At 39.1% G+C, this 24480-nt stretch overlaps 1 protein-coding gene across 1 annotated transcript in view; it reads right to left on the reverse strand.

Moving 5' to 3' along the window:
- The window catches only part of SYPL1 (synaptophysin like 1), a 32275-nt gene extending 7870 nt beyond the window's left edge, over positions 1–24405 (reverse strand). The window contains exons 1-3 of the mRNA XM_021063515.1: positions 24222–24405; positions 4294–4418; positions 2846–3053 (exon numbers count right to left, since the gene is read on the reverse strand). Of these exons, the coding sequence (XP_020919174.1) occupies positions 2846–3053; positions 4294–4418; positions 24222–24290 (402 nt within the window). The 5' untranslated portion in view covers positions 24291–24405. The remainder of the gene's footprint in view (positions 1–2845; positions 3054–4293; positions 4419–24221) is intronic.

Raw genomic sequence — 24480 nt, forward strand, 5'->3', positions numbered from 1 at the left:
ATAATGACAAAATGGCAAGAAACATCTTCATTCAGAACTTCAACTATAAAGAATTTTACCAACAGTAATATCTATATGATCACCATTGTTCTCTTTTAAATAAGGCTAGAAAAGTCTACAGAAGGTATAGATTACTAATACGTACTTTCTGTTGATTAAGCACTACAAATTAAAACAGTTGACTGATGTCCATCTTTTTGAAAGGCATCTTATCCAAGATAAATTTTATTAAAATGTCAGTTTGAGAATTTCTTCGCAGATATATGAAGGACAAAATATCATTTTATTACTTACTTACCATTTGCATTCTTATGATCCAGGCAGCAAAAATTAAAAATAAGTAAATAATTAAAACCTGGTTATTTTATTCGATAGTTTGGCATTCTCTTTAAAGTCACTTCACCAATAAGAAGCAGATGTCAGTAGTCGGTGTTTTCTCAACACATAAATGACCACTGTCCTGAAAACCCCTCTGTTGTTCCTTCGGGTCAGTAACACTGTGACTGACTGTGGAGTTGTTCTTTGGTAGTGGAGGACCACTTTAAAACCACAGCTTATCTCTGGATTGCCACCAACAATCCAGGGCAGATTCTGCTAACTAAATCTCAGATAATATTTTTATTTCTAGTTCAGTAGACTCTGAAGCCAAGAAAGGTATTAGGACTTCAAATCCAAATCTTTAGTTGTCATCTCAAAGATTCAAAATTAGCTCATGAATGCTACTAATGACGAACTCTGTAATTCTCATAGTCAGATTTTTTAATTAAAGAATTTGGAGGAGTTGCCATTGTGGCTCTGCAGAAATGAATCCGACTGGGAACCATGAGATTGTGGGTTCGATCCCTGGCCCTGCTCAGTGGGTTGAGGATCCGGCGTTGTCGTGAGCTGTGGTGTAGTTTGCAGACATGGCTTTGATCTGGCGTTGCTGTGGCTATGGTGTAGGCTGGCAGCTCCAGCTCTGATTGGACCCCTAGCCTGGGAGCCTCCATATGCAGCAAGTACGGCCCTAAAAAGACCAAAAAAAAAAAAAAAAAAAAAAGAATTTGGAAACACAGATCAGGAGTCAGCAAACTTTGCGAAAACAGGGCCAGACAGTGATTTTTGTTTGTTTATTTTGGCTGTGCCCAAAGCATGTGGAAGCTCCCAGGCCAGGGATCCAACCAGCATCACAGCAGCAACCAGAGCGACTGCAGTGACAAGTCAGATCCTTAATCTGCTGGGTCATAAGAGAACTCCAATATTTTTTATCTCTGTCAAATTACTTAACTCTGCCACTAGAGCATGAAAGCGTAGACAATATGTAAACAATTGGGTATGGCTCTTTTCCAAAAAAACTTTGTTTAAAAAAAAAACAAAAGCAATCAGTCATGAAACTAGAGATTATAATACTAAGTGAGGTAAATCAGAAAGAGAAAGACAAATACCATATGAATCACTTATATGTGGAAGCTAAAATATGGCACAAATGAATCTATCTATAAAACAGAAGCAGACTCACAGACAGAGAACAGATTTGTGGTTGCCAAGGAGGAGAGGGGAGGGACTGGGAGTTCAGGGTAGTAGATGCAAACTGGATAAACAATACGGTCCTACTGTACAGCACAGGAACTACATCCAAACTCCCAGGATAGACCTGATGGAAAATAATTCAAAAAAAGGAGTGTGGAGTTCCCATTGTGGCACACAGAAATGAAACCTACTAGGAACCATGAGGTTGCAGGTTTGATCCCTGGTCTTGTTCAGCAGGTTAAGGATCCGGTGTTGCCATGAGCTGTGGTGTAGGTTGCAGATGTGGCTCAGATCCTGCATTGCTGTGGCTGTGGCTGTGGCCAGTGCCTACAGCTCCGATTAGACCCCTAGCCTGGCAACCTCCATATGCCGCAGGTGTGGCCCTAAAAAGACCAAAAAAAAAAAAAAAAAAAGGAGTGTATGTGTACATGTATATGACTGAGTCCCTTTGCTGTACAGCAAGAATTGGCACAACATTGTAAATTGACTACATTTTTAATTTACAAAAAGAAAAAAAAATAACCTTAAAAAATGAAACAAAAAAACCCCAATGAGTCAGATTTGACTTGTGGGCAATAGTTTGCTGATTCCTGATATAGACTATTAAGTTCAATAAACACTGGAGAGGCATAAAGAGGGTCTCTGAGAAAAAAGATAAGAAATAGGAACACAGTTACGAGATTGCTAGCATGGTCAGCAATTCTTCTAATCAAAAGCATTAATTTCTACTTAATTTCTCTGCTACTTGCAACCTAATATGCTCTATCACATATCTGACTTCTTTCCAGGTTAAAACAGAGTTAGAAACAAACAAATAAACCTCTGTACTCTTGGGATTACAGAGAAGTGCTGTAAACAGGCTAAAAGAATTGGGCTAAACATGACAAGGAGAGGAGTTTCCTTTGTGGCTGAGCAGTTAACGAACTTGACTAGGATCCATGAGGATGTGGGTTCAATCCCTGGCCTGGTTCAGTGGGTGAAGGATCTGGTGTTGCCATGAGCTATGGTGTAGGTTGCAGACATGGCTCAGATCCCAAGTTGCTGTGGCTGTGGCTGTGGAGTAGGCCAGCAGCTGTAGCTCCATTTCGACCCCTAGCCTGGGAACCTCCATATGCCGTGGGTACGACCCTAAAATGACAAAACAAAACAAAACAAAACAAAACATGACAAGGAGAGCAAGCTCAACCTCATGGCAAACACAGGTCAAAATATGTTGAATGCCGAGAATTTTTTATGCCAAGAATTTTTTTCCATTGTAAGAAAATCCATATTTAAAATCAAATATAATATATACTTATACAAATTACTTTTGTATAAAAAGAAAGTGATTACTTACAGCCATGGGAAGTTTTCGACTATCACGATACAGGTTCGTGTAACCAACATAGAGCAGAAGAGCAGCAATGCAGTATAGGAAGACAAAGACTGCAAAAGTAACATAGAATTGCGCAGAAGAAGAGTAATCTCCAATAAGGACATAACTTTTCCAATCTACTTCACACACATTACCACCTGGAGGTGCCTGAAATGATGCTTCATTCAACCTATTAAAAAAAGGGCTCAAATAAATTTATGAATTACTTGGACTCTCCCAAGAGACAGAAATACAGAGGCAAAATATTGAAAAGACATTTCAAAAAAAAAAAAAAAACTCCCCAAGTATATTAAAAACATATTGCTTTTTCGTAAAAAGGGAAAAATTCAAATAATTAAAATTTTCATAAGAAATGTGTATAAATTACAACTGGTAATTGGTATATGATAGATTAAACATAGACTAAATTAAACATTTTCACACCTAGATACTGTCTTCCTGTAATAAAAATTTAGCAGATTAAGAACGCTAATCTGGTTTACAATTCAAGACATGATATTCCATTCTTAGAGGCAGAGTCTGTTAACTAGCACCATTATAACAATTCATATCTTAACCCGCATTAATTAGCTAACTCCACGATGTCTTTAATTTTCCCTATGCATAAATCAAAGAACACATCACTAAAGATGTTTTAACAGTTCCTTGTATAGGAACTTTATACGAAAAGGATTAAGACCAAGAGGCAATGATTGATTACCAAGTACTTGCTATCTGACATATCTTTAATGTAAGATATTGCTTAATAATCAGAATGACCTTGAAAGATTTAAACTTATTGCAAAGAAAAATTGAGTCCTAGAGAGCACAAGAAAGTAGTTAGTAAGTGGCAAAAGATTCACACCCTGGCTTAAACACAGGGCACATTCAATAAACTTCAATGCGTACTGAGGTCAAATGGAAGAACTCAGAAACAAAATATTCATTTTAATGAGAGTAAGGAAATAATGTTTTATGCTAAAGAAACATAGGAACTCTTCGCTTTATATAAATACATGTCTTAAAGCTCTATAACACACATTATTATTTAGGAGTTAGAAATACATGAGAAATTTGGATTTCCATTAGTTGTGTTTGCTTTCACAATATGACTTTTCAAATGAAGGTGATAGAGCAGTCTTTTAAAATTTCCAATCCACTATGGGATGACAGAATAAAGTTTCAAGGCAACATCAATCACATAAAAGTTTCTAAATGCTTACTGTCATTTGTGTGTGTGTATGTATGCATTTCATTACAGACCAGGAAAATAGTCTGTAGTTACTGGTATCACACATTTAATGGCAATGATCACTACATACAAATGAGCATGCAATTAAAAAATTTCTGCCCTCTAAGATCAGTCAGTTGTTGGAAATTCAGAAGAGTTAAAAGAGTTGTTAAACCATAAAAACAAACAAATAACTCACCTGAATGGATAACCAAAAGCAGCTGTAATTGTTTTATTGTCAGGAACCTTAGAAGGACAAGACACTTGAAATTCTGTTTTGCCCTTAAAACCTCCACAGGTGGCAAAAGCAAAGATAGAAGCAATCTACACAAAATTAGACCAAAAAAAGAAAAAGAAAAAAACATTATTGTACCCAAACATGTCATTAAAATCTTAAATACAGTGATTATTAAAAACTGACTAACATTCTTGGGAGAAAATAGTTTCGAATGATGTAACTGACAAGGGCTTAATCTCTAAAATATACAAATAACTTATACAACACAACAGCAAAAAAACCGACAACATAGTTGAAAAATGGGCAGAAGACCTGAACAGACATTTCTCCAAAGAAGATACACATATGGCCAACAGGCACATGAAAAAATGCTCAACATTACTAATTATCAGAGAAATGCAAATCAAAACTACAGTGAAATATCATCTCACACCAGTCAGAATGGCCATCATTAACAAGTCAACAAATAACAAAGGCTAGAGAGGGTGTGGAGAAAAGGGAACCCTCCTACACTGTTGGTGGGAATGTAACTTGGTACAACCACTATGGAGTTACCTCAGAAAACTAAATATAGAACTACCATATGATCCAGTAATCCCACTCCTGGGCATATAGCCAGACAAAGTTTTCATTGAAAAAGACACAGGCACCCCTATGTTTATTGCAACACTATTCCCAATAGCCAAGATACGAAAACAAGCTAAACGTCCACTGACAGATGAATGGATTAAGACGATGTGGTACACACACACAATGGAATACTAGTCAGCCATAAAGGAGAACAAAATATTGCCATTTGCAGCAACATGGATGGAACTAGATAGACTCTCATACTATGTGGAGTAAGTCACAAACAGAATGAGAAATACTGTGTGATATTACTTATATCTGGAATCTAATATATGGCACAAATGAACCTAACTACAGAAAAGAAACAAACTCATGGACATGGAGAACAGACCTGTGGTTGCCAAGGAGGAGGGAGTGGGATGGACTGGAAGCTTGGGGTTAGTAGATGCAAACTATTGCATCCGGAGTAGATAGGCAAGGAGACCCTGCTGTATAGCACAGAAAACTATATCTAGCCACTTGTGTTGGAACATGATGGAGAATAATGCGAGAAAAAGAATGTATATACATACGTATGTGTGACTGGGTCACTTTGCTGTACAGCAGACATTGACGGAACATTGTAAATTAACTATAATAAAAAATTTTAAGGAATTCCTGTCGTGGCTCAGTGGTTAATGAATCTGACTAGCATCCTTAAGGATGCAGGTTCGATCCCTGGCCTTGCTTAGTGGGTTAAGGATCCAGCATTGCGGCGAGCTGTGGTGCAGGTCGAAGACGTGCCTCAGATCCCATGTTGCTGCGGCTGTGGCGTCGGCTGGTGGCTACAGCTCCGAACTTCCATATGCTGTGGGTGCAGCCCCAAGAAGACAAATAAATAAAAAATAAAATAAAAAACTAACATTCTTAGAATTCTTATTTGTCAATTAAGATGGTGAAAAACATTTTCCCCTGAGTGTAATACAGAAATTAGTATAACAGCCCATTTAACAATTCACTTGCTCATTCTACACTGTCCCTACTATGCATTAGTACGAAATTCAAAGGAAGTCCTATATAAGACTTCCAAAATCAAAATCAAAAAGGGGGTGAACTGGAGATATTTTATTTAGAACTCAAGGGTAACTGTAAAGCCAAGAAACTCTAAGCAGAGGTGTTATTTCATGAGCTTGCAAGGGCTCACTTGTGGTTATTTCCAGGTCTCAAAAAGTAATTGGAAATTTGTTTTCTAGATCATACCATACTTTAATAAAGTAATGATGTTCTCTCAAATGCTATCCAAACAGTTAAAAAAAAAAAAAAAAAAGGAAAGCATCTTTATACTGATAGGGAATCAAACTGTAACACATTCACAAAAAGGAACATTATGCAGTCATTAAAATGTTGAAGAATATTTAATGATATTTAAAAAGGTTCATTACATACAAAATTTATTTAAATAATGCATTGTGCATGAGTTTATACTTACGCACATACACAGAACAAAAACTAAAAATGCATCAAAATTTTAAGTGGTCACTTCTGAACAGAGACAAATGATAATTCCCTTTTCTATTTGTATCTTCTAAATTTTCTACAAAACAAACAAACAAACAAAAAACAGATACAGCATAGGGACCAAGAGCTCAATCCTTCAGCAAATGTTGATGACTCTATAAAGTACACTTAGAATCTGATCACTTTTTATCACCACCATTGCAACATCCTGATCCAAACCACTATTACCTCTTGCCTAAATTACAAGCTAATAGCCTTCTAAAGTGACCCTCTTACTTCTGTCCCTGCCCCTGCTTCTATCTATTGTCAACACATCAGCCAGGGTAATCTTTTAAAAATATAAGTCAGAAAACTACCCTCTGCTCAAAATTCTCCAATGGTTTCTGAGTTCCCTCCAAATAAGATCAATGTTCATATAATGGCCTACACATCCTTTCCTCCTATATATTTTGTCTTTTTGCCTTTGCTAAGGCCGCTTCCACGGCATATGGAGGTTCCCAGGCTAGGGGTCGAATTGGAGCCGTAGCCACCGGGCTACGCCAGAGCCACAGCAACGCAGGATCCGAGCCGCATCTGCAACCTTCACCACAGCTCACAGCAATGCCAGGTCCTTAACCCACTGAGCAAGGCCAGGGATCGAACCCGCAACCTCATGGTTCTTAGTCGGATTTGTTAACCACTGTGCCACAACAGGAACTCCTCCTCCCTTGATTTTTTTTTTTTTTTTTTTTTTTTTTTTTGGTCTTTTTGCTATTTCTTGGGCCGCTCCTGCGGCATATGGAGGTTCCCAGGCTAGGGGTCTAATCGGAGCTGTAGCCGCCAGCCTACGCCAGAGCCACAGCAACGCAGGATCTGAGCCGCGTCTGCAACCTACACCACAGCTCACGGCAAAGCCGGATCCTTAACCCACTGAGCAAGGGCAGGGACCGAACCTCATGGTTCCTAGTCGGGTTCGTTAACCACTGCGCCACAACGGGAACTCCTCCCTTGATATTTTTGATCTCATGGTGCTACTTGTCCCCTTGCCAAATGTCCTTATACAAATGGTCTCCTTCCTATTCCTTAAATACATGAGAGAAATTCCTCCTATAGAACCTTTGCATTGACTATTCCTTTTGCCTGGAATACACAGTTAACTTAGTACTTCACAGCTCCCTGTTCCAATGTGACCTTATCATTGAGGTCATGCCTTTCCCTAAACACACTATATTAAATAACAGTCCCCCTCCCACCCTATCTGTTCTCTTTATTTGTACTGCTCTATTTTCCCCCCATTGTAACTACCTGACAATACTTAATTATTTGTTTGTCCATTTTTCCCTAGAGTGTAAACTAAAAGAGGGCAGGGGTTTGTTTTGCTCAAGGTCACGTACATCCAGCAAAGGTAAAATTCAAAGCAGATCTGGCATCAAAGACTACACTGTTCAACACTGATATAAGGCATCCCATGGATTAATCCAGGATCTTGAATCAGGCAATAATCAAGATCACAACTATCCATGGAATTTTTTTTTCTATGAAGACGATATATATATAAAAGGGAATCTGGTTAGAGATATGAAGAGTCTGATATAATGTCTGCACGTTTGAAATCTTCTGTTAAGAGTTAAAGAGGTAAGAATAGATAACTATCTCAGCATAAATGTGCTTGAATACAGAGAGTTAAAACAGAAGGCCAGGAAGTGAATCTTAAGCATATATCCACATTTAGAATTAGAAAAAAGAAAAGAGGATACACAAATTGAACCAATGGAATACATTAAAGAGGCCAGAAATTAGGAGTTCCCATTGTGGCACGGCAGAAGAGAATCCAACTAGTATCCATGAGGATGTGGGTTCAATTCCTGGCCTCGCTCAGTGGGTTAAGGATCTGGCATCGCCATGAGCTGTGGTGTAGGTCACAGATGATGCTCGGATCCCGCACTGCTGTGGCTGTGGCTGTGGTGTAGGCTGGCAGCTGTGGCTTGGGTTTGACCTCTAGCCTGGGAACTTCTATATGCTGTGAGTGCAGCCCTAGAAAGCAAAAAAAAAAAGAGGGGGAGGGGCAGAAACAGACCTGGATATAGAGACAAATTATATCTAACAGAGCTGGCATTGCAGGTCACTAAGGAAAGGAGAGTGAATGTTGGTTTTAAAGATAGATCTACAAACTCCTCAATACTTTTCCCCTCAAGAGGTAGAGATTATTTTTCCCCCCCTTATATGTGGACTGGACATAGTGACTTGGTTCTAGCAAACAGAATATGGTAGAAGGAATGGAATGTCCTTTCTGATATTAGGTAAGAAAGAGTCTACAGTTTCTATCTTCATTTCTCACTCTCTTGAATCACCAGCTCTGGAGGAAGACAGCCACCATGTTGAGAGGATACTCAGGGAACTTATAGACTCTGGGGATGAGGAACCACATGAGGGACCTTGAAAGTATATTTGTCTGAAGCTTGCCAACAGTCATGTTCGTGATGTGGCGCAGGGCTTGAGACAACTGCAACTCAAGGCAACAGCTTGAATGAAACCTCATGGGAGATCCTGAGCTAGAATCACTCAGCTAAGTCACTCCCAGATTCCTGAACTACAGAAACTGTGAAATAATAAACTGTCTGTAGTTTAGTGTGATTTGTTATAATGATATAGATACTTAATACAAGAAGGACTGCTCAATAAATGGTCCAGATGGGATAAAGTTTTAAATGTAAATAAAAAATGAGTCTTTAAAAATTTTAAAGACAATATAAAAGAAAACTTGTGATCACAGAGAAGGGAAGAATTTTTTAAGCTTAAAAAGAAAGCTAACCATTGGAGCTCTCGCTGTGGTGCAACTGGATCAGCAGCATCTTGGGAGCTCTGGGACACAGGTTCAATCCCCAGCCCAGCACAGTGGTTTAAGGCTCTGGTGCTGTAGCAGCAGCTTAGGTTGCAACTATGGCTCAGATCTGATCCCTGGCCCAGGAACTCCATATTAGAGGGGCAGCCAAAGAAAAAGTTGTTAACCATAGAGACTGTTAAACTCAACTACAGAAAAGGTGGGGTTTTTTTGTTTTGTTTTGGGTTTTTGTTTTTTTTTGTTTTTGGGTTTTAGGGCTGAACCTGCAGTATGTGGGAGTTTCCAGGCTAGGGGTCGAACTGGAGTTGTAGTTGCCGGCCTACCACAACAAAGCAACTAGGGATCAGAGTTGAGTCTGCAACCTACACCAGAGCTCGCAGCAAATACCGGATCCTTAACCACTGATCAAGGCCAGGGATCCAACCCACATCCTCAAGGATACCAGTCGGGTTCATAACCCACTGAGCCACAATGGGAACTCCCAGGAAAAAGGTTTTTAAAATCAAGGCAGCTTTTTACAAAATAAGCTAGAAACTAGGAGAAAGTATTTGCAATAATGTCGCAGAAGATTAGTATCTAAGAATCTTGCTCGTTCACATTATATGACATCCCCAAGAATATTCAGAGTATCACTATTTATGTTATCAAAATATGAGGAGAGAAGGAAAACAGCAGGAAAGTAGATAAAATACAGTGGTATATAGCACTTAACAGTGGGAAGTTACACAGCAGTAAAGATGTACAAATTACAGCTACCTACCTCAACAAGATGAATTGAAACCTAATGCTGAATGGAAAAAAAAAAAGCTGCTTAAGACTACACTGGGTACACCATTCTTTTAATAGCTATTACTCAGCTACACCATTTTCGCCACTATCTCTGTTCAGACCCTCACTATTTTCCCCTGGGACTAACTCAACAGACTCTTACTTTCACTTCTAAACTCATTCTCAATACCATTTGTCTTTTACATACTGTGGGTTCTAGAGCTGCAGTGTCCAGTAAGGTGCCAAAAGCCCTATTTGGCTACTGAGCACTTTTAAAATGGCTAGTTAGTATAAAATATATAATGGTTTATGAAGATTTAGTATGAAAAAAAAGAATATAAAATAGCTCATCAATTACTGTTTTTTTGTGGGTTTTTTTTTTTTTTTTTTTTTTTTTTTTTTTGGTCTCTTTCAGGGCCATACCCAGGGCATATGGAGGTTCCCAGGCTGGGGGTCAAATCGGAGCTGTGGACACCAGCCTACGCCACAGCTACAGCAACTCGGGATCTGAGTCACATGTGCAACCTACACCACAGCTCACGACAACGCCCCAACCCACTGAGCGAGGCCAGGGATAGAAACCAAGTCCTCATGGATGCCAGTCAGGTTCGTTAACCACTGAGCCACTACGGGAATTCTTTTTTTTTTTTCCCAATTACTGTTTATTGATTACTTGTTGAAAAAACATTTTGGATATCCTGGGTTAAGTAAAATGAATTATTAAAATTCATTTCACCCGTTTCTTTTCAATATTTTTACTGTGGTTAGCAGAACACTTAAAATTTCTGCATGGCCTGCACTGTGCATATAGTTTGTATACTATATAGTTTACAATGTGTTCCTATCAGAGCTGTTTAGAGTGATGTCACATTGATATGAAATAAAAATCTGGTCATGTCACTCTCCTGTTTAACAGGATTTCCCTCTATTGAAAGCTATTGCTTCCAGACCTAAGATAAAGATAGAAAAAAAAATTTTTTTTTTAAGCCCAAGCTTCTTAATTTGGCATAAAATGCAGGGATATAGTAGCTACAATTTTATCTTCCTCGATTTACACACTATATGCCTTTCCGGGTCCCATACAACTTTGTCACAGTGCACTATGTACTTACTGCTCCTGAAACACACCATGGATTTATGCCTTGGATATATGGGTTTATTCTGCCAGGATTTTCCCCCTCCATCCCCACCCCAGTTCTCTAACAAGCTCATCCATTAAGGCCCTGCCCAATTCCTTGTGGTAGAACTATTCTGTCTTCTGAGCTTCATTTTTGGGCTCACTGCTTCTATTACAGGCATTTTTCTTGTGTACCTTGCCTTATTAAAAAAAAAAAAAGCAAAAATAATAAAAACTAGTTTCCAGAGTTCCCATTGTGGCTCAGCAGTAACGAACATGACTAGTATCCATGAGGACACGGGTTCAATCCCTGGGTTCACTCAATGGATCCGGCACTGCTGTGAGCTATGGTGTAGGTTGAAGACGTGACTTGGATCTGGTGTCACTGTGGCTGTGGTGTAGGCCGGCAGCTACAGCTCCAATTGGACCCCTGGCTTGGGAACTTCCATTTGCCTCGAGTGCAGCACCACCCCCCACCAAAAAACACCTAGTTTTCCAAATTTTTGTTTTGTTTTATTTTGTTCTTTTTGCCTTTTCTAGTGCTGCTCCCGCAGCATATGGAGGTTCCCAGGCTGGGAGTTGAATCAGAGCTGTAGCCACCAGCCTACGTCAGAGTCACAGCAACTCGGGATCCGAGCCTCGTCTGCAACCTACACACAGCTCACGGCAACGTCGAATCCTTAACACACTGAGCAAGGCCAGGGATCAAACCCACAATCTCATGGTTCCTAGTCGGAGTCGTTAACCACTGAGCCACAATGGGAACACCTAGTTTTCCATTTAATACAAAAATTAGTACATAAACAGCATTCTGTACCATAGCTTACTGCTTTTAAGACTAATGCCTTTACCTCTTCCTTTGCATTTGCTCTTATTCAGGATTTTCAGTGCCTACCTACCTAGCAGAAGGCCTGACAGATACCAAATGCTCACCAAATGACTGCTTAATTAAAGGGGAAAAAATGTCCAATAATCTACAAATAAAACCATATTTTGAGTCTTACGTACCCACATTTTAGGTCTGTCTTTTTGTTATGAGGATAAGTAATGTCATGTTTGCTATCTTAGTCTTTATCTTATAGGAAGAAAGGAATACGGTACACACTTTTTAATAATGAAGTACAAACAATCTGAGGGTAAACTATCCAACCATGTTCCCTCTCCTTACAGTCTTCTAATATTCTGATTCATATTACAAGTTATATACTGGCAGGCCATGGGTGAAACCTGGCCTGAAGACGGATTTGTAGTCTTCCAGGTATTCATGAAAAATGTGAATTTGTTGTCAATTTTTTTTTTTTTAGGGCCACACGCGCAGCATATGGAAGTTCCCCAGGTTAGGGGTCAAACTGGAGCTGCAGCTGCCAGCCTGCATCACAGCCACAGCAATGCATGATCCAAGCTGCACCTGTGACCTACACCACAGCTCACAACAATGCAGGATCCTTAACCCACTGAGCAAGGCCTGAGATTGAACCTGCCTTCTCATGTATGGTAGTCAAGATTCGTTTCTGCTGAGCCACGATGGGAACTCCTGTAGTCAATATTTTAATAACGGCAAAATGAACATAAAAATTCAGATTTCTTGCTTGTCCTGCATTGGTGTGGGGAAACTAAAGATACTACATCAGACCCATATTCCCGTAAAGCAATAATCACATAGAATTGTGACAGGTGACATCCAAGTATGTGCTTTGCAGATTACTGCCACTCTCTATTGTTGTAACAACCCTCAGGATGAGTGCTAGTTACCAGTAATCAGTGAACTTATACTATTTTTCTTTTTTCTTCCAAATAGCTTAACTCATTTACTCCATGAGGGGATCCTAAGAGCACTTCAGCTTGTACGCCTAGTTTAAAATGAGGTGTATTGCTATGCTGATTTATCGCTCCTTGCCACCTGTGAAATTAATTTTCCCCTCTCTCTGTATCCTATAAAGAATGACTGAAGCTGCTAATATGAAATTCCACCTGTAGAATAACTAGGAAGAACCCAAGAATAAGATGATGGCGAGCTTCTGATCAGGTCAAAAAGGCTCCGTATTTATTATGACAAGTTCCACTTACCTCTCTGCCCACTGGACCCATATTAGAGACACAAAAGATCCCTCACTAATTTAGAGATCTGTAACTCTGGGGTTGATATCACAGCCTGGTTCTCTAGATTACTACTCTCTAAAATAGATCAGAGTGTTCAACTAATTGGTGTACAAGAAGGAAATATGTCTATTGATATCTACTTTTAGACTTAAGGAACTAAAGCTTTATTCAAATTAACAGACTGCTGAAACCCATGCTGGACCTGTATGTCACAGTCAGATGGCAGTATAGTGTGCTGGGTATCCTAAAAGGTAAGGGAATCCCATACATGGAAGGACAGACAGGGAAACCTTCACCTATATCTTCCACTTTTAGAGTTCAGGCATTACAACGTCAGTGTGCCTAGCTAAAGTAAGTTTATGGAATAAATTATCTAGTTTTAATCAACTAAACTTCACAAAATGGACTGGTGGCTTAAAAATGTCTTCAGAGAGGAGTTCTCGTCGTGGCACAGCGCAAACATATCCGACTAGGAACCACGAGGTTGCAGTTTCAATCCCTGGCCTGGCTCAGTCAGGTAGGGATCCGGCGGTGCTGTGAGCTGTGGTGTAGGTCACTGACACAGCTTGGATTTGGTGTGACTGTGGTGTGGCAAAGGCCACCAACCGTAGCTCCAATTAGACCTCTAGCCTAGGAACCTCCATATGCCATGGGCGCAGCCCTCTAAAAAAAAAAAAAAAAAAAAAAAAAAAAAAAGGCTTCAGAGAAACTACGGAGTGATGACCCAAAAACTCATATCCTTTATTAATAAAAAAATAACAAAAAAAATATATTGAAAACATCTTTATGTCACATTTATTCTTAAACAACTGTTAAAGTGAGTTGCTAAGAAACTCCAAGGTGTTAAGAAATCTCCAAGGAACCTAAATACACTTATTTTAAAATCATTTCAGACTGTTCTATTATTTTTATGTCTTTTGAGGACAAATCAATATCCTAATTTATGATCTGATGGCTGTCTTGAAGTAAGTTTGTCACATCACAGAAAACTGATAGTATTTGTTTCCACTAACATATTTGAATTTTAGGCAAAAATTTGTTTTCCTTATGTGTTTTAGGATATTTCATATAGGCTCAACTTGAGAGTATGTTTTTTTCCCCTTTTCTCTCTTGGTTTTAGTGGTTTTATAAGTCATCTTTTTATAAGTTTTATGTCATTTCTACCAGGCCTTCTTAATCCTACTCCTACTCTTGGTCCTATTCTACTTATGACAGGACTCCCAAACTACAAGCAAGGAGAATGTTCAAGATACCACAAACCCAGACCTAAAGTAGGCAGACTGGTTAATTCAGGTCTTTGATAGGGGGCTATTTATCTCTCCTTCTACTTCTTTAAGTACTCTGCTCCATGGAAGCCATCAATCCAAACTATAGGTTAAAGTTTTTCCCCAGGTTTATTTCCCAGATCCAGGAACAGTCTTTCACCCACCCATACTTCTGGTCCATTACTGATCTTTGATGATGTTTAATCCTGTATTAGAAAAGCAATTCTCAACGTTTGGTCTGTGAACCCCTGAGAGTACCCAAGACCCTTTCAGGGAGTCCACAAGGACAAAAAGATATTTCCATAATATTATTAAAACGTTATTTGCTTTTCACACTATGTTGACATTTGCACTAATTTGCATAAAAGCATTGGTGGGTAAAACTGCTGGGCTTTAGTAAGAATCAGAAAAAGCATAAAACTGTTATTTCACTGCCATGTACTTGTATTAAAAAAAAAAAAACAAAAACCCTCCAATGTCACTTAAGAATGTCTTTGATGAATCAGAAAAATTATTATTTTTATTAAATCCTGACCCTTGTGTCTTAACTTTCTGTGTGATGAAATAGGATTTGCAAATATTTTTACTGCTGAAAGGACAACATACTGACTGGAAGAAAACATCTGTAAACAATGAGACCAACGAGGTCTTAATTTCCAAAATGTACAAACAGCTCATGCAACTCACTAACATAAAAACAACCCAATCAAAAAATGGGCAGAAGACCTATATGAATATTTCTCCAAAGGTGTAGAGATAGCCAATAGGCACATGAAAAGATGCTCAATTTTGCTAATTATCAAAGAAATGCAAATCAAAACAACAATAAGGGGAGTTCCCCGGTGGCACAGCAGGTTAGGAATCCACCGTTGTCACTGCTGTGGCTTGGATTGCTGCAGTGGCATGGGTTCAATGTCTGGCCCAGGAACCTATGCATGCCATGGGTGCAGCCAAAAACAGAGCAACACAGCAATGAAGTATCACCTCAGAATGGCCATCATTAAAAAATCTATAAATAACAAATGCTAGAGAGGGTGTGGAGAAAAGGGAACCCTCCTACACTGTTGGTGAGAATGTAAATTGGTATGACTACTACGGAAAACAGTATGGCGGTTCCTCAGAAAACTAAATCGAGAATTACCACATGATCCAGCAATCCCACTCCTGGGCATAAATCTAGAAAAAACTCTTTTTTTTTTTTTTTTTTTGGTCTTTTTGCCTTTTCTAGAGCCGCTTCCGAGGCATGTGGAGGTTCCTAGGCTAGGGGGGTCTAATCGGAGCCGTAGCCACTGGCCTATGCCAGAGCCACAGCAACGCAGGATCTGAGCCGCGTCTGCAACCTACACCACTGAGCCACGATGGGAACTCCTAGAAAAAACTCTTAATTCAAAGAGATACACGCACCCCAACGTTCATATCAGCACTACAATAACCAAGACATGGAAACCACCTAAATGCTATCAACAGATGAAAAGATAAAGAAGATGTGGTTTATATATACAATGGAATACTACTCAGTCATAAAAAAGAATGAAATAATACCATTTGCAGCAACATAGATGGACCAAGAGATTACCAACAAAGTGAAATCAAAAAAAGACAAAAATTGTATCACTTATATGTGGATCTAAAATATGATATAAATGAACTTATTTACAAAACAGAAAGATTCACAGATACAGAAAACAAACTCATGATTACCAAAGGGGAAAGGGGTAGGGGAGGGATAAGTTAGCAGTTTGGGATTAGCAGATACAAATTACTACATATAAAATAAACAAGGTTCTGGAGTTCCCATCGTGGCTCAGTGGTTAATGAACCCGACTAGGAACCATGAGGTTGCAGGTTCGATCCCTGGCCTTGCTCAGTGGGTTAAGAATCCGGCATTGCCGTGAGCTGTGGTGTAGGTTGCAGACACGGCTCAGATCTTGCGTTGCTGTGGCTGTGGTCTAGGCCGGTGGCTACAGCTCCGATTAGACCCCTAGCCTGGGAACCTCCACATGCCGCGGGAGCAGCCCTAGAGAAGGCAAAAAACAAACAAACAAACAAACAAGGTCCTACTGTAGAGCATAGGGAACTATATTCAATATTCTGTAATAAACCACAATAGAAAAGAACATACATAGAAAAGAACCATAATAGAAAAGAGCAAAATGATATATACACACCAGGAACTAACACAACAATGTAAATCAAATACCTAAAAAGAAAGATTTACTGTATACCCTAATACAACGGTTGACTCCAGGGAAAGCATTTAAACAACTAACAGCAATAGCAATGCCAGATCCGAACCACATCTGCAACCTATACTGCAGCCTGAAGCAACACTGGATCCTTAACTCACTAAGCAAGGCCAGGGATTGAACCCACATCCTCATGAATACTAGTCGGGTTCTTAAGCCACTGAGCCACAATGGTAACTCCATGTCAGATCTTCTTGAAAAATGAATAAAATGAACTTTCACTTCAAGGAAAACTGGCAGCATCTGTTGCCATTGATGCAGTCAAGCTTTCAAGTGATTAATTAATTATTCTTATTTTAAAATAAGTGTCTTTAAAATGTCTTGGCTTAATTTTTTTTTTTTTTTTCCTTTTTATGGCTACACCTGCCCCATATGGAAGTTCCCAGGGTAAGGGTTGAATCAGAGCTACAGCTGCAGGCCTATGCCACAGCCATGGCAACACCAGATCCGAGTCGCATCTGTGACCTATGCTGCAGATGGTGGCAACGCCAGACCCTTAACTCACTGAGTGAGGTGAGAGATTGAACTCGCATCCTCAAGGAGAAAACAGTGGGTCTTTAACCCACTGAGCCACAATGGGAACTCCTCAGCTTAAATTTCTAATACCGTAAATACTGTCAGATACAACCCACATAAACAAAGTTCTTTGCAGTGCTCAACATTAAGGAGTATATAGGGGCTTCTGAGACCAAAGAGTTTGAGAACCATTGTATTAAAGCACTGCTCTATTATCTTAATTTTCCCTTTAATGTTTCATCAGAGATTGCTATTTGTATGTGTGAAGGGTGTATACATACGTGTTTGTGCACTCTAAAAGCACTGACAACATATATATGTTACATATGAAAAAAAACATCTAGTCTACCGCATGAGACCGCTTAAATACTGAGAGGATTCCAGGTAGAAGAAACAGAGCAAAGGCACAGAGGAAGATAAGTCTACTACAAGCTTTACATGTATAAAGAGCCCTGGTATATACAAAATGCCATTTGAAATCCTTTTCCCTTTTCCATAATAGGGGAAAAAAGTGCACACAAATGGAGAAATTAAGAGAAAAATAAGTTTCCTAAAAAGCAGTCTGTGCCATAGACTGATAGCCTAAAAATGTAAGAATTATGCAAATGGATGAAATAAACAACCATCACTAAGTATGCCTCATCTCCTGCACTATGCAATACTATTTGTATTTTCTGGGGTGCTCCCCTGGGCTATATTATGAACCACAAAATTAGAATAAAACATGGAACCTATCTGCAAAACTCTTATAATCTACTTGGGATGACTAAACTTTAAGTATTTTATAAACTACTACGTATTTCTGAAAGTTTCTTGTTTAAACAAATTGGTATGTGCAATGCTTAAATGGTTACAGGTTTTCTTATTCAATGTTTTTTTCACACTAATTTTCCTGTTTAATAATTTACTCCAAAGCAATGCTTTTAAATGTTCTTTTGAATTTTCTCATTAATTATAAAATAAGAAAAAAATTCAAACTTTATAAATAAATCAAGAAAACCCTACTTGTTTTTAACTTCTAAGATCTTTTTAAAAACATGCATGTAACAAAAAAAAAATACGCATATAACAAGAAAAAAATTACTTTAGGTATCTCTCGTTTTTGTTTCTTGAGCTTGAAATTTTTGGTATAATCTTTTCATTAATTTCTTAAAAGACCAACAGAAACACAAAGGTAAGTCACTGGAAAGACTAAGAACAAACTATTTGAGTCCTGGATGTAGTCATCATAATCGTGGGATACTGGGTAAATTACTTAATTTCTCTAAGCCTCAGTAACATGGAGACAATAACCAGTAACATGTATTATGGAGAGAAACATCCTTGCAGGTTGTCAGAAAATTAAATGGGAAAATACAGACAAAGCCCTAGCACACTTATTACACTAAATAAATATCTCCTGTTAATACTGAGAATAAGTTTGACCAGCACAGACAAAAATACTCAGATGGGAGTTCCCACCGTGGCACAGTGGGTTAAGAATCTGGTGTTGTCTTACTGCAGCTGCAGCTTGGATCTGATCCTGGGCCCAGGAACTTCCGTGTTGCTGCAGGTGCAGCAAAAGAAAAAAAAAAATTCAGATGGTTAACAATTCTAAAATTCAACCTAATTAGTCTATAATTTCTCATATACTTCCAAAGAGTATTTCTTCCACAATTTTGTGTGTGTGGAATTAGGAAAACATATAACTTAGATTTATTAAGAGCTGAACATTTAACCAGTGTCCACCCTAAGTAGTAAGAAAGTCTGGAACAGTGTTCAGTATTAAAAAGCAATCACTTACGAGGACTGACTATAAAGTAAGAACCAAGTTAAAATTTATCAGAAAAATATTAAAGAACTGAAAAAAAGCTGCTCTGATTAAATTAACCCTGTCTTTTATTCGTGCGTTCAACTCCGACACATGGGGCATCTGCTCTTAACTAAATTTTACCTTGTAATCTTGATAGAATGTTAAAGGCAAGGAAAACACACAGACAAATGAAAAATCTACAATATACCATTTCTAAAGTTTAAAATATGTAATAGAGAACTTAGTGATGTTGAAACATCAGGAGATATGTATGTCAGTCGTACAGGGCTCAAATTCTACCCACTGTCTGGATCTAGTCTTCCTGGAAACAAAGTATTTCAATCCTTTAAGAACCTACTACTGTTCGCATATATTATCATCATTCACATATTACATACTTAGTCATTCCAACAGCCCTGTGAAGTACCCATATAAGTACAACAAAAGTTCAACCTTTACTGAATACTTAATTACACAAGAGAACCAAGCAGTGTCACTGCCAGGCACTGTAACTAAGGGCTAGACAAAGATTAAACACACACGCACACACAGAAATGTGGTGGCTGCAGTTTAGAAGCAAAGTAGAAATACTTCTGCTCTGGCAATTCTATCTTTATTCTGTCAATAATAACCCCTTGAAATTTATATTATACCTTAGTCTAACATCGTCTAGAACCTTGCTGAAGATAAGCTGATTTGTGAAATTATTTTCGTAGTTAAATGGATAGTAAACACCTTTCTTCTAGGTTTTAGATTTGTTTGTAAACTTATTTATTGACTATTTTTAGATGTAACACCATACATCAATACCTTATGAAACTTGAACAATTCACTCAGAACACAATTTAAAATTTAAAAGTTCTACTACAGGCCTTTCTCCTCTAGATGCCTGGTTTATCATTCATCCGCTCTCTGCCTATTTCTAACTTCCAACAATTCTATTCATGAGTCTCTTCTCTATAGCTCATATACACATTCAGTCTTTCCTACATTAAAATGGGTTACCACCCATCTCTCCCATCTTCAAAGAGTGATTTACTCTGTCTTCTCTTTCTTATCATACATCTATGTGGCCTATTACTATATAGCTCCTGATTTTACCAAAACTGCTCTTACTAAAGTCACCAGCAGCCTCTTCATTACCAAAATCAAGAGGTGCATTTTAGTAATTATTTTCCTTAACCCACTGCACCTAATATTGCTAAGTACTCTTTTCTTGAAGTATCTCTAATATTGATGCTAAGATGCTATTTCTTTCCATCTTCCTAACCACCCCTTTTTCCTTTGCTGCTAAACATCTGCTGAATTTCCAGCCCATACTTGTCTTTAAAATTCTAGATCCATGTATCTAACTGCCTACAGGATACTTCCACTTGTGTGATCTCAAGAGACCACAAACTCAATACATTTAAAACCTTACTGACCTTCCACCAAAAATCTGCTGCTTCTCCTCTGTCTTAGATAGATGGGCCACTACTAATCCAAGTCAGAAATATGGCAGTCATCTTTGAGCCCTCACTTTTCTTTACCCTCCAAACACAGTCTAATTTTTAAACCTTCCTTTTCTAGCCCCACTGCAATTAATTTTAGGCCTTCATAATGTTTCAAACAACAGATCGCCTGTCCTCCAGTTATGATCTTTCCTTTCCAATGCATCCCCTACACGGCTAACAAAATTTTTAAAAGGCAAATCTAATGATATTACACACTTGTTTATTTACTTTTCAATGTGTGTTCACCGCACACAGTAGGAATTCTGGGCTTAAATGGAAGCTGTCCAATAAACAACCTAAAACTCTATACCTGCACAAGTGCATTTCCCTAAGGAAAGGGCCCACATTATCAAAGGTTAACCCAAAGGGTGAAGAACAATTGTCCCATGGGATAAACTCCAAACTATTCTTCGAGCCCTGTGAAACCTTTCAGAAACATCTCAAACTCGTTCCTGGTGTATGTTCTAGTCAACCCCAATTACTTTAAATTCTCAAACAGGGCTATATGCTGCTTCAACTTTTCATATTACTGTACATAAGATTTTCTCTGACTGGAAAGTCATGCCCCACACATTCCCCAAATACTCATCCTTCAAGTGTTCTTTCATCTATGAAATCCTCTCTAGCACCGCCAAGCAATTGATTTCTCCTTCCTTTCACCTATTACATTTTGCCTATACCTTTGCTATAATATCTACCATATGGCATATTCCTATTTGTTTTCAGGTCTGTCTTTCTTATTAGGTCATGAGGAAAACATACTCAAATATTTGTTGAATAAATATTCTGTATATCATTAACAATGAATACTCTTTTCATAAAAGATTCTCCTGTGTAATAAGTTGTTCAAACTGAAAGGAGTATTTCTTTAAGCTTAAAAAGGATATTTTAAAAAATATATCAGACCAATGATCACTAATCAACTTATCACTAGTGTTTTAAAATATTAATGAAAAAAGTTAAGTCTATTTAAAAAAAAAGATTGACAAATAGCGGACATATCAACAACTGAAATATGAAAAACTAAAAGCAGAGCTACCACACAATCGAGCAATCCTACTCCTAGGCATCTATCTGGAAAAAATGAAAAATCTAATTCAAAAAGATAACTGCACCCCAATGTTCAAAGTAGCACTATTTAGAACAGCCAAGACATATAAGCAATCTTAAATGTCTACCAACAGATGAATGGATAAAGAAGATGCAGTACATATATACAATGGAGTATTACTGAGCCATAAAAAAGAATGAAATTATGCCATTTGTAACAACATGGATGGACCTAAAGATTATCATACTAAGTGAAGTTAGATGGTGAAAGACAAATATCATGATATCACTTGTATGTGGAATTTTTTAAAAAAAGATATAAATGAATTTATTTGCAGAACAGAAACAGACTCACAGACTTTGAAAACAAACTCATGGTTACCAAAGAGGACAGGTGTTGGGGGGGAAATGAATACACTGGGGGTTTGGGACTGGCATATGTACATATGACTAGCAACATGGACCTATGGTATAGCACAGGGAACTCTACCCAATACTGTGATAATCTATATGGGAAAAGAATCTGAAAAAGAAGGGATGTATATATATGTATAACTGAATCACTCTGGACAACAGAAATTACCCTGACATTGTAAATCAAAAATACTTGAATAAAACTTTAAAAAATGAAAAAGTGTAGTATATATGTGTGTGTGTATACATATACATATACACACATATGGAATACATATACACACAATGGAATACTACTCAGCCATAAAAAGAATGAAATGCATTTACAGCAACATGGTGGACCTAGAGATTACCATACTAAGTGAAGGAAGCTGGAGAGAGAAAGACAAATATCCTGTATGGCTTACATGCGGAATCTTTAAAAAAAAAAAAAAAAGGTACATATGAACTTATGTACAAAACAAACCCCACAGACAAAGAAAATAATCTTACCATTTACCAAAGGGGAAAGACAGGGAGAGGGATAAATTAGGAGTTGGGATTAACATATACATGCTAGTATATATAAAATAGATAACCAACAAGGATCTACTGTAGAGCACAGGGAACTTTACTCAATATTTTTTAATACCCTATAAAGGAAAAGAATCTGAAAAAAGACATATATATCTATGTACAACAGACTCACTCTGCTATACTCCTGAAACTAACACAACACTGTATCAACTATACCTCAATTAAAAAAAAAAAAACTGACAAATAATATAAGCAGAAATATAAACAACTGCCTTTTCATTTAAGTGAAATTTTAAATTAATTATAAATTTAATTATAGTCCTCAATGAGAATAAACTATGATGTATAAGATTTCTCTTAAACTTGATATCTGATTAGCCCAGTTTTGTTTTTCCTCCTGCAACTAAAATTTTTATAGAGTCAAATAAGCATTTCCTTTATATTTAAATCTGGACCTAGGTTTATAGAACCCTAAATATATATGTGTGTGTGTCTTTAAAGTAAACATCTGTGAGAAATTAGCACAATTCGGTGTTCAGAAGACACCAAGTAAAAACTGGGGAGAAACATAGGAAACTTTGGGTAGGAAGGAGATCAGACTGAGTACCCAATTAGAAAAGTTGAGTTTCCGTGTTACTTTAAGAAACATCCTCGGCAGGTTATTTAAAACGGGGAATCAGAAGTTCTTACCCTTCACCAGTTTATCACTAAAATATGGGGTTGAAGAGTTACGGACGTAAATACGGCTAGCTGTAAAAGCAACTTGCCTGCACGCTGTACAGACGCCAGCTGCCTATTAATACAGGCCTAAAAACCAGCCCTGGAACACGGGCTAGGCCACGAAGTCTGAAGGTAATGTGCAGTGCCTGGTGCATTCACTAACTCCTCCGCAGTGACTGATCATTACCAAGGTCGAAGTAATAAATCTCCTTTGATGTTAATGATTGAGAGTGTTCCCTGACTGCAGGATGTTGCTGGGAAATACCCCAAATAAATTTGATGGCGATTCCTAACTTGTGTTTAAGTGGATCAGACTATCAAGAACACGTTTTGTTCAAAGACCCTCTCCCCTACTCCCCTACCCCCGTCCGCTTCCCTGACCCACAGTTTACTTTTATCCATATTTAACTTAGAGGCAATCTTAAAAGCAAATTAACTGAGAGCTCGTCAAATCACTTTGGGAAGGCGCACTAGCTTTCGAAGGAGCGTGGCCTCAAGTTAGCCCAGGGCAGCAACACACAGGCTGACCCTTTCCACCCGGGTACAGAGGCACCGCCGGCCGCAAAGCGACTTCGGTCCGTCGGGTTTCGGTTAGACCGCAACAGGAAGTTTTCTCTTCCCTTGCGGGAAGCAGTGAAGCCAAAGAGAAATTTGAAGCACCACTCCCCCGGGACACCGAGGTGAGCTTGGGTGTGGGAGGGCGGCTCCCCCCGGCCGGACGCAGCCGAGGCACCCGTGATTCGTCGCGACCGCATCGTCCCCGCCCCGCGCGGGCCCAGGCCGCGGCCACCGTCCCCTCCCCGTGCGTGCAGTCCCGACCCTTCCCGTCCCGTCCCGGGGACGACGGCAGCTTAGGGGTCCGCCCGGGCGGGGCGGCGTCTGGGATCCCGGGGCGCCGCCCCGCCCCCGCCACCTCCCAGCCGAGGGCGCTGGCCGGCTGTAGTGGCAGCAGGAGCGGGCGCGGAGGCGCGATTCCCCGCCTCGCCGGAGCGGGCTGCACTCACCAATTCGAGGACTTTGATGAAGCCGAGCGGCTCCTTGAGCGGGTTGAGGTTGAGCTGGAAGGAGGACATCCTCTGAGGGAAGGAGGGAAAGAGTCAGGACGGCGGACAGGAGGAGGAGGGGGACGGACGAGACCAGCAGCCAGGCCGCGAGGAAGGGCAGGCGGGGCGGGCTCCGGGAGGCGGGCCTGGGAGGCGGCCTGGGAGGCGGACCTGGGAGGCCGCGGGGCGGGGCGGCGGCGGTTGAGCCGCTGGCCGAAGC

This window comes from Sus scrofa, chromosome 9 (genome assembly GCF_000003025.6).
Source record: "Sus scrofa isolate TJ Tabasco breed Duroc chromosome 9, Sscrofa11.1, whole genome shotgun sequence".
NCBI classification, from domain to species: domain Eukaryota; kingdom Metazoa; phylum Chordata; class Mammalia; order Artiodactyla; family Suidae; genus Sus; species Sus scrofa.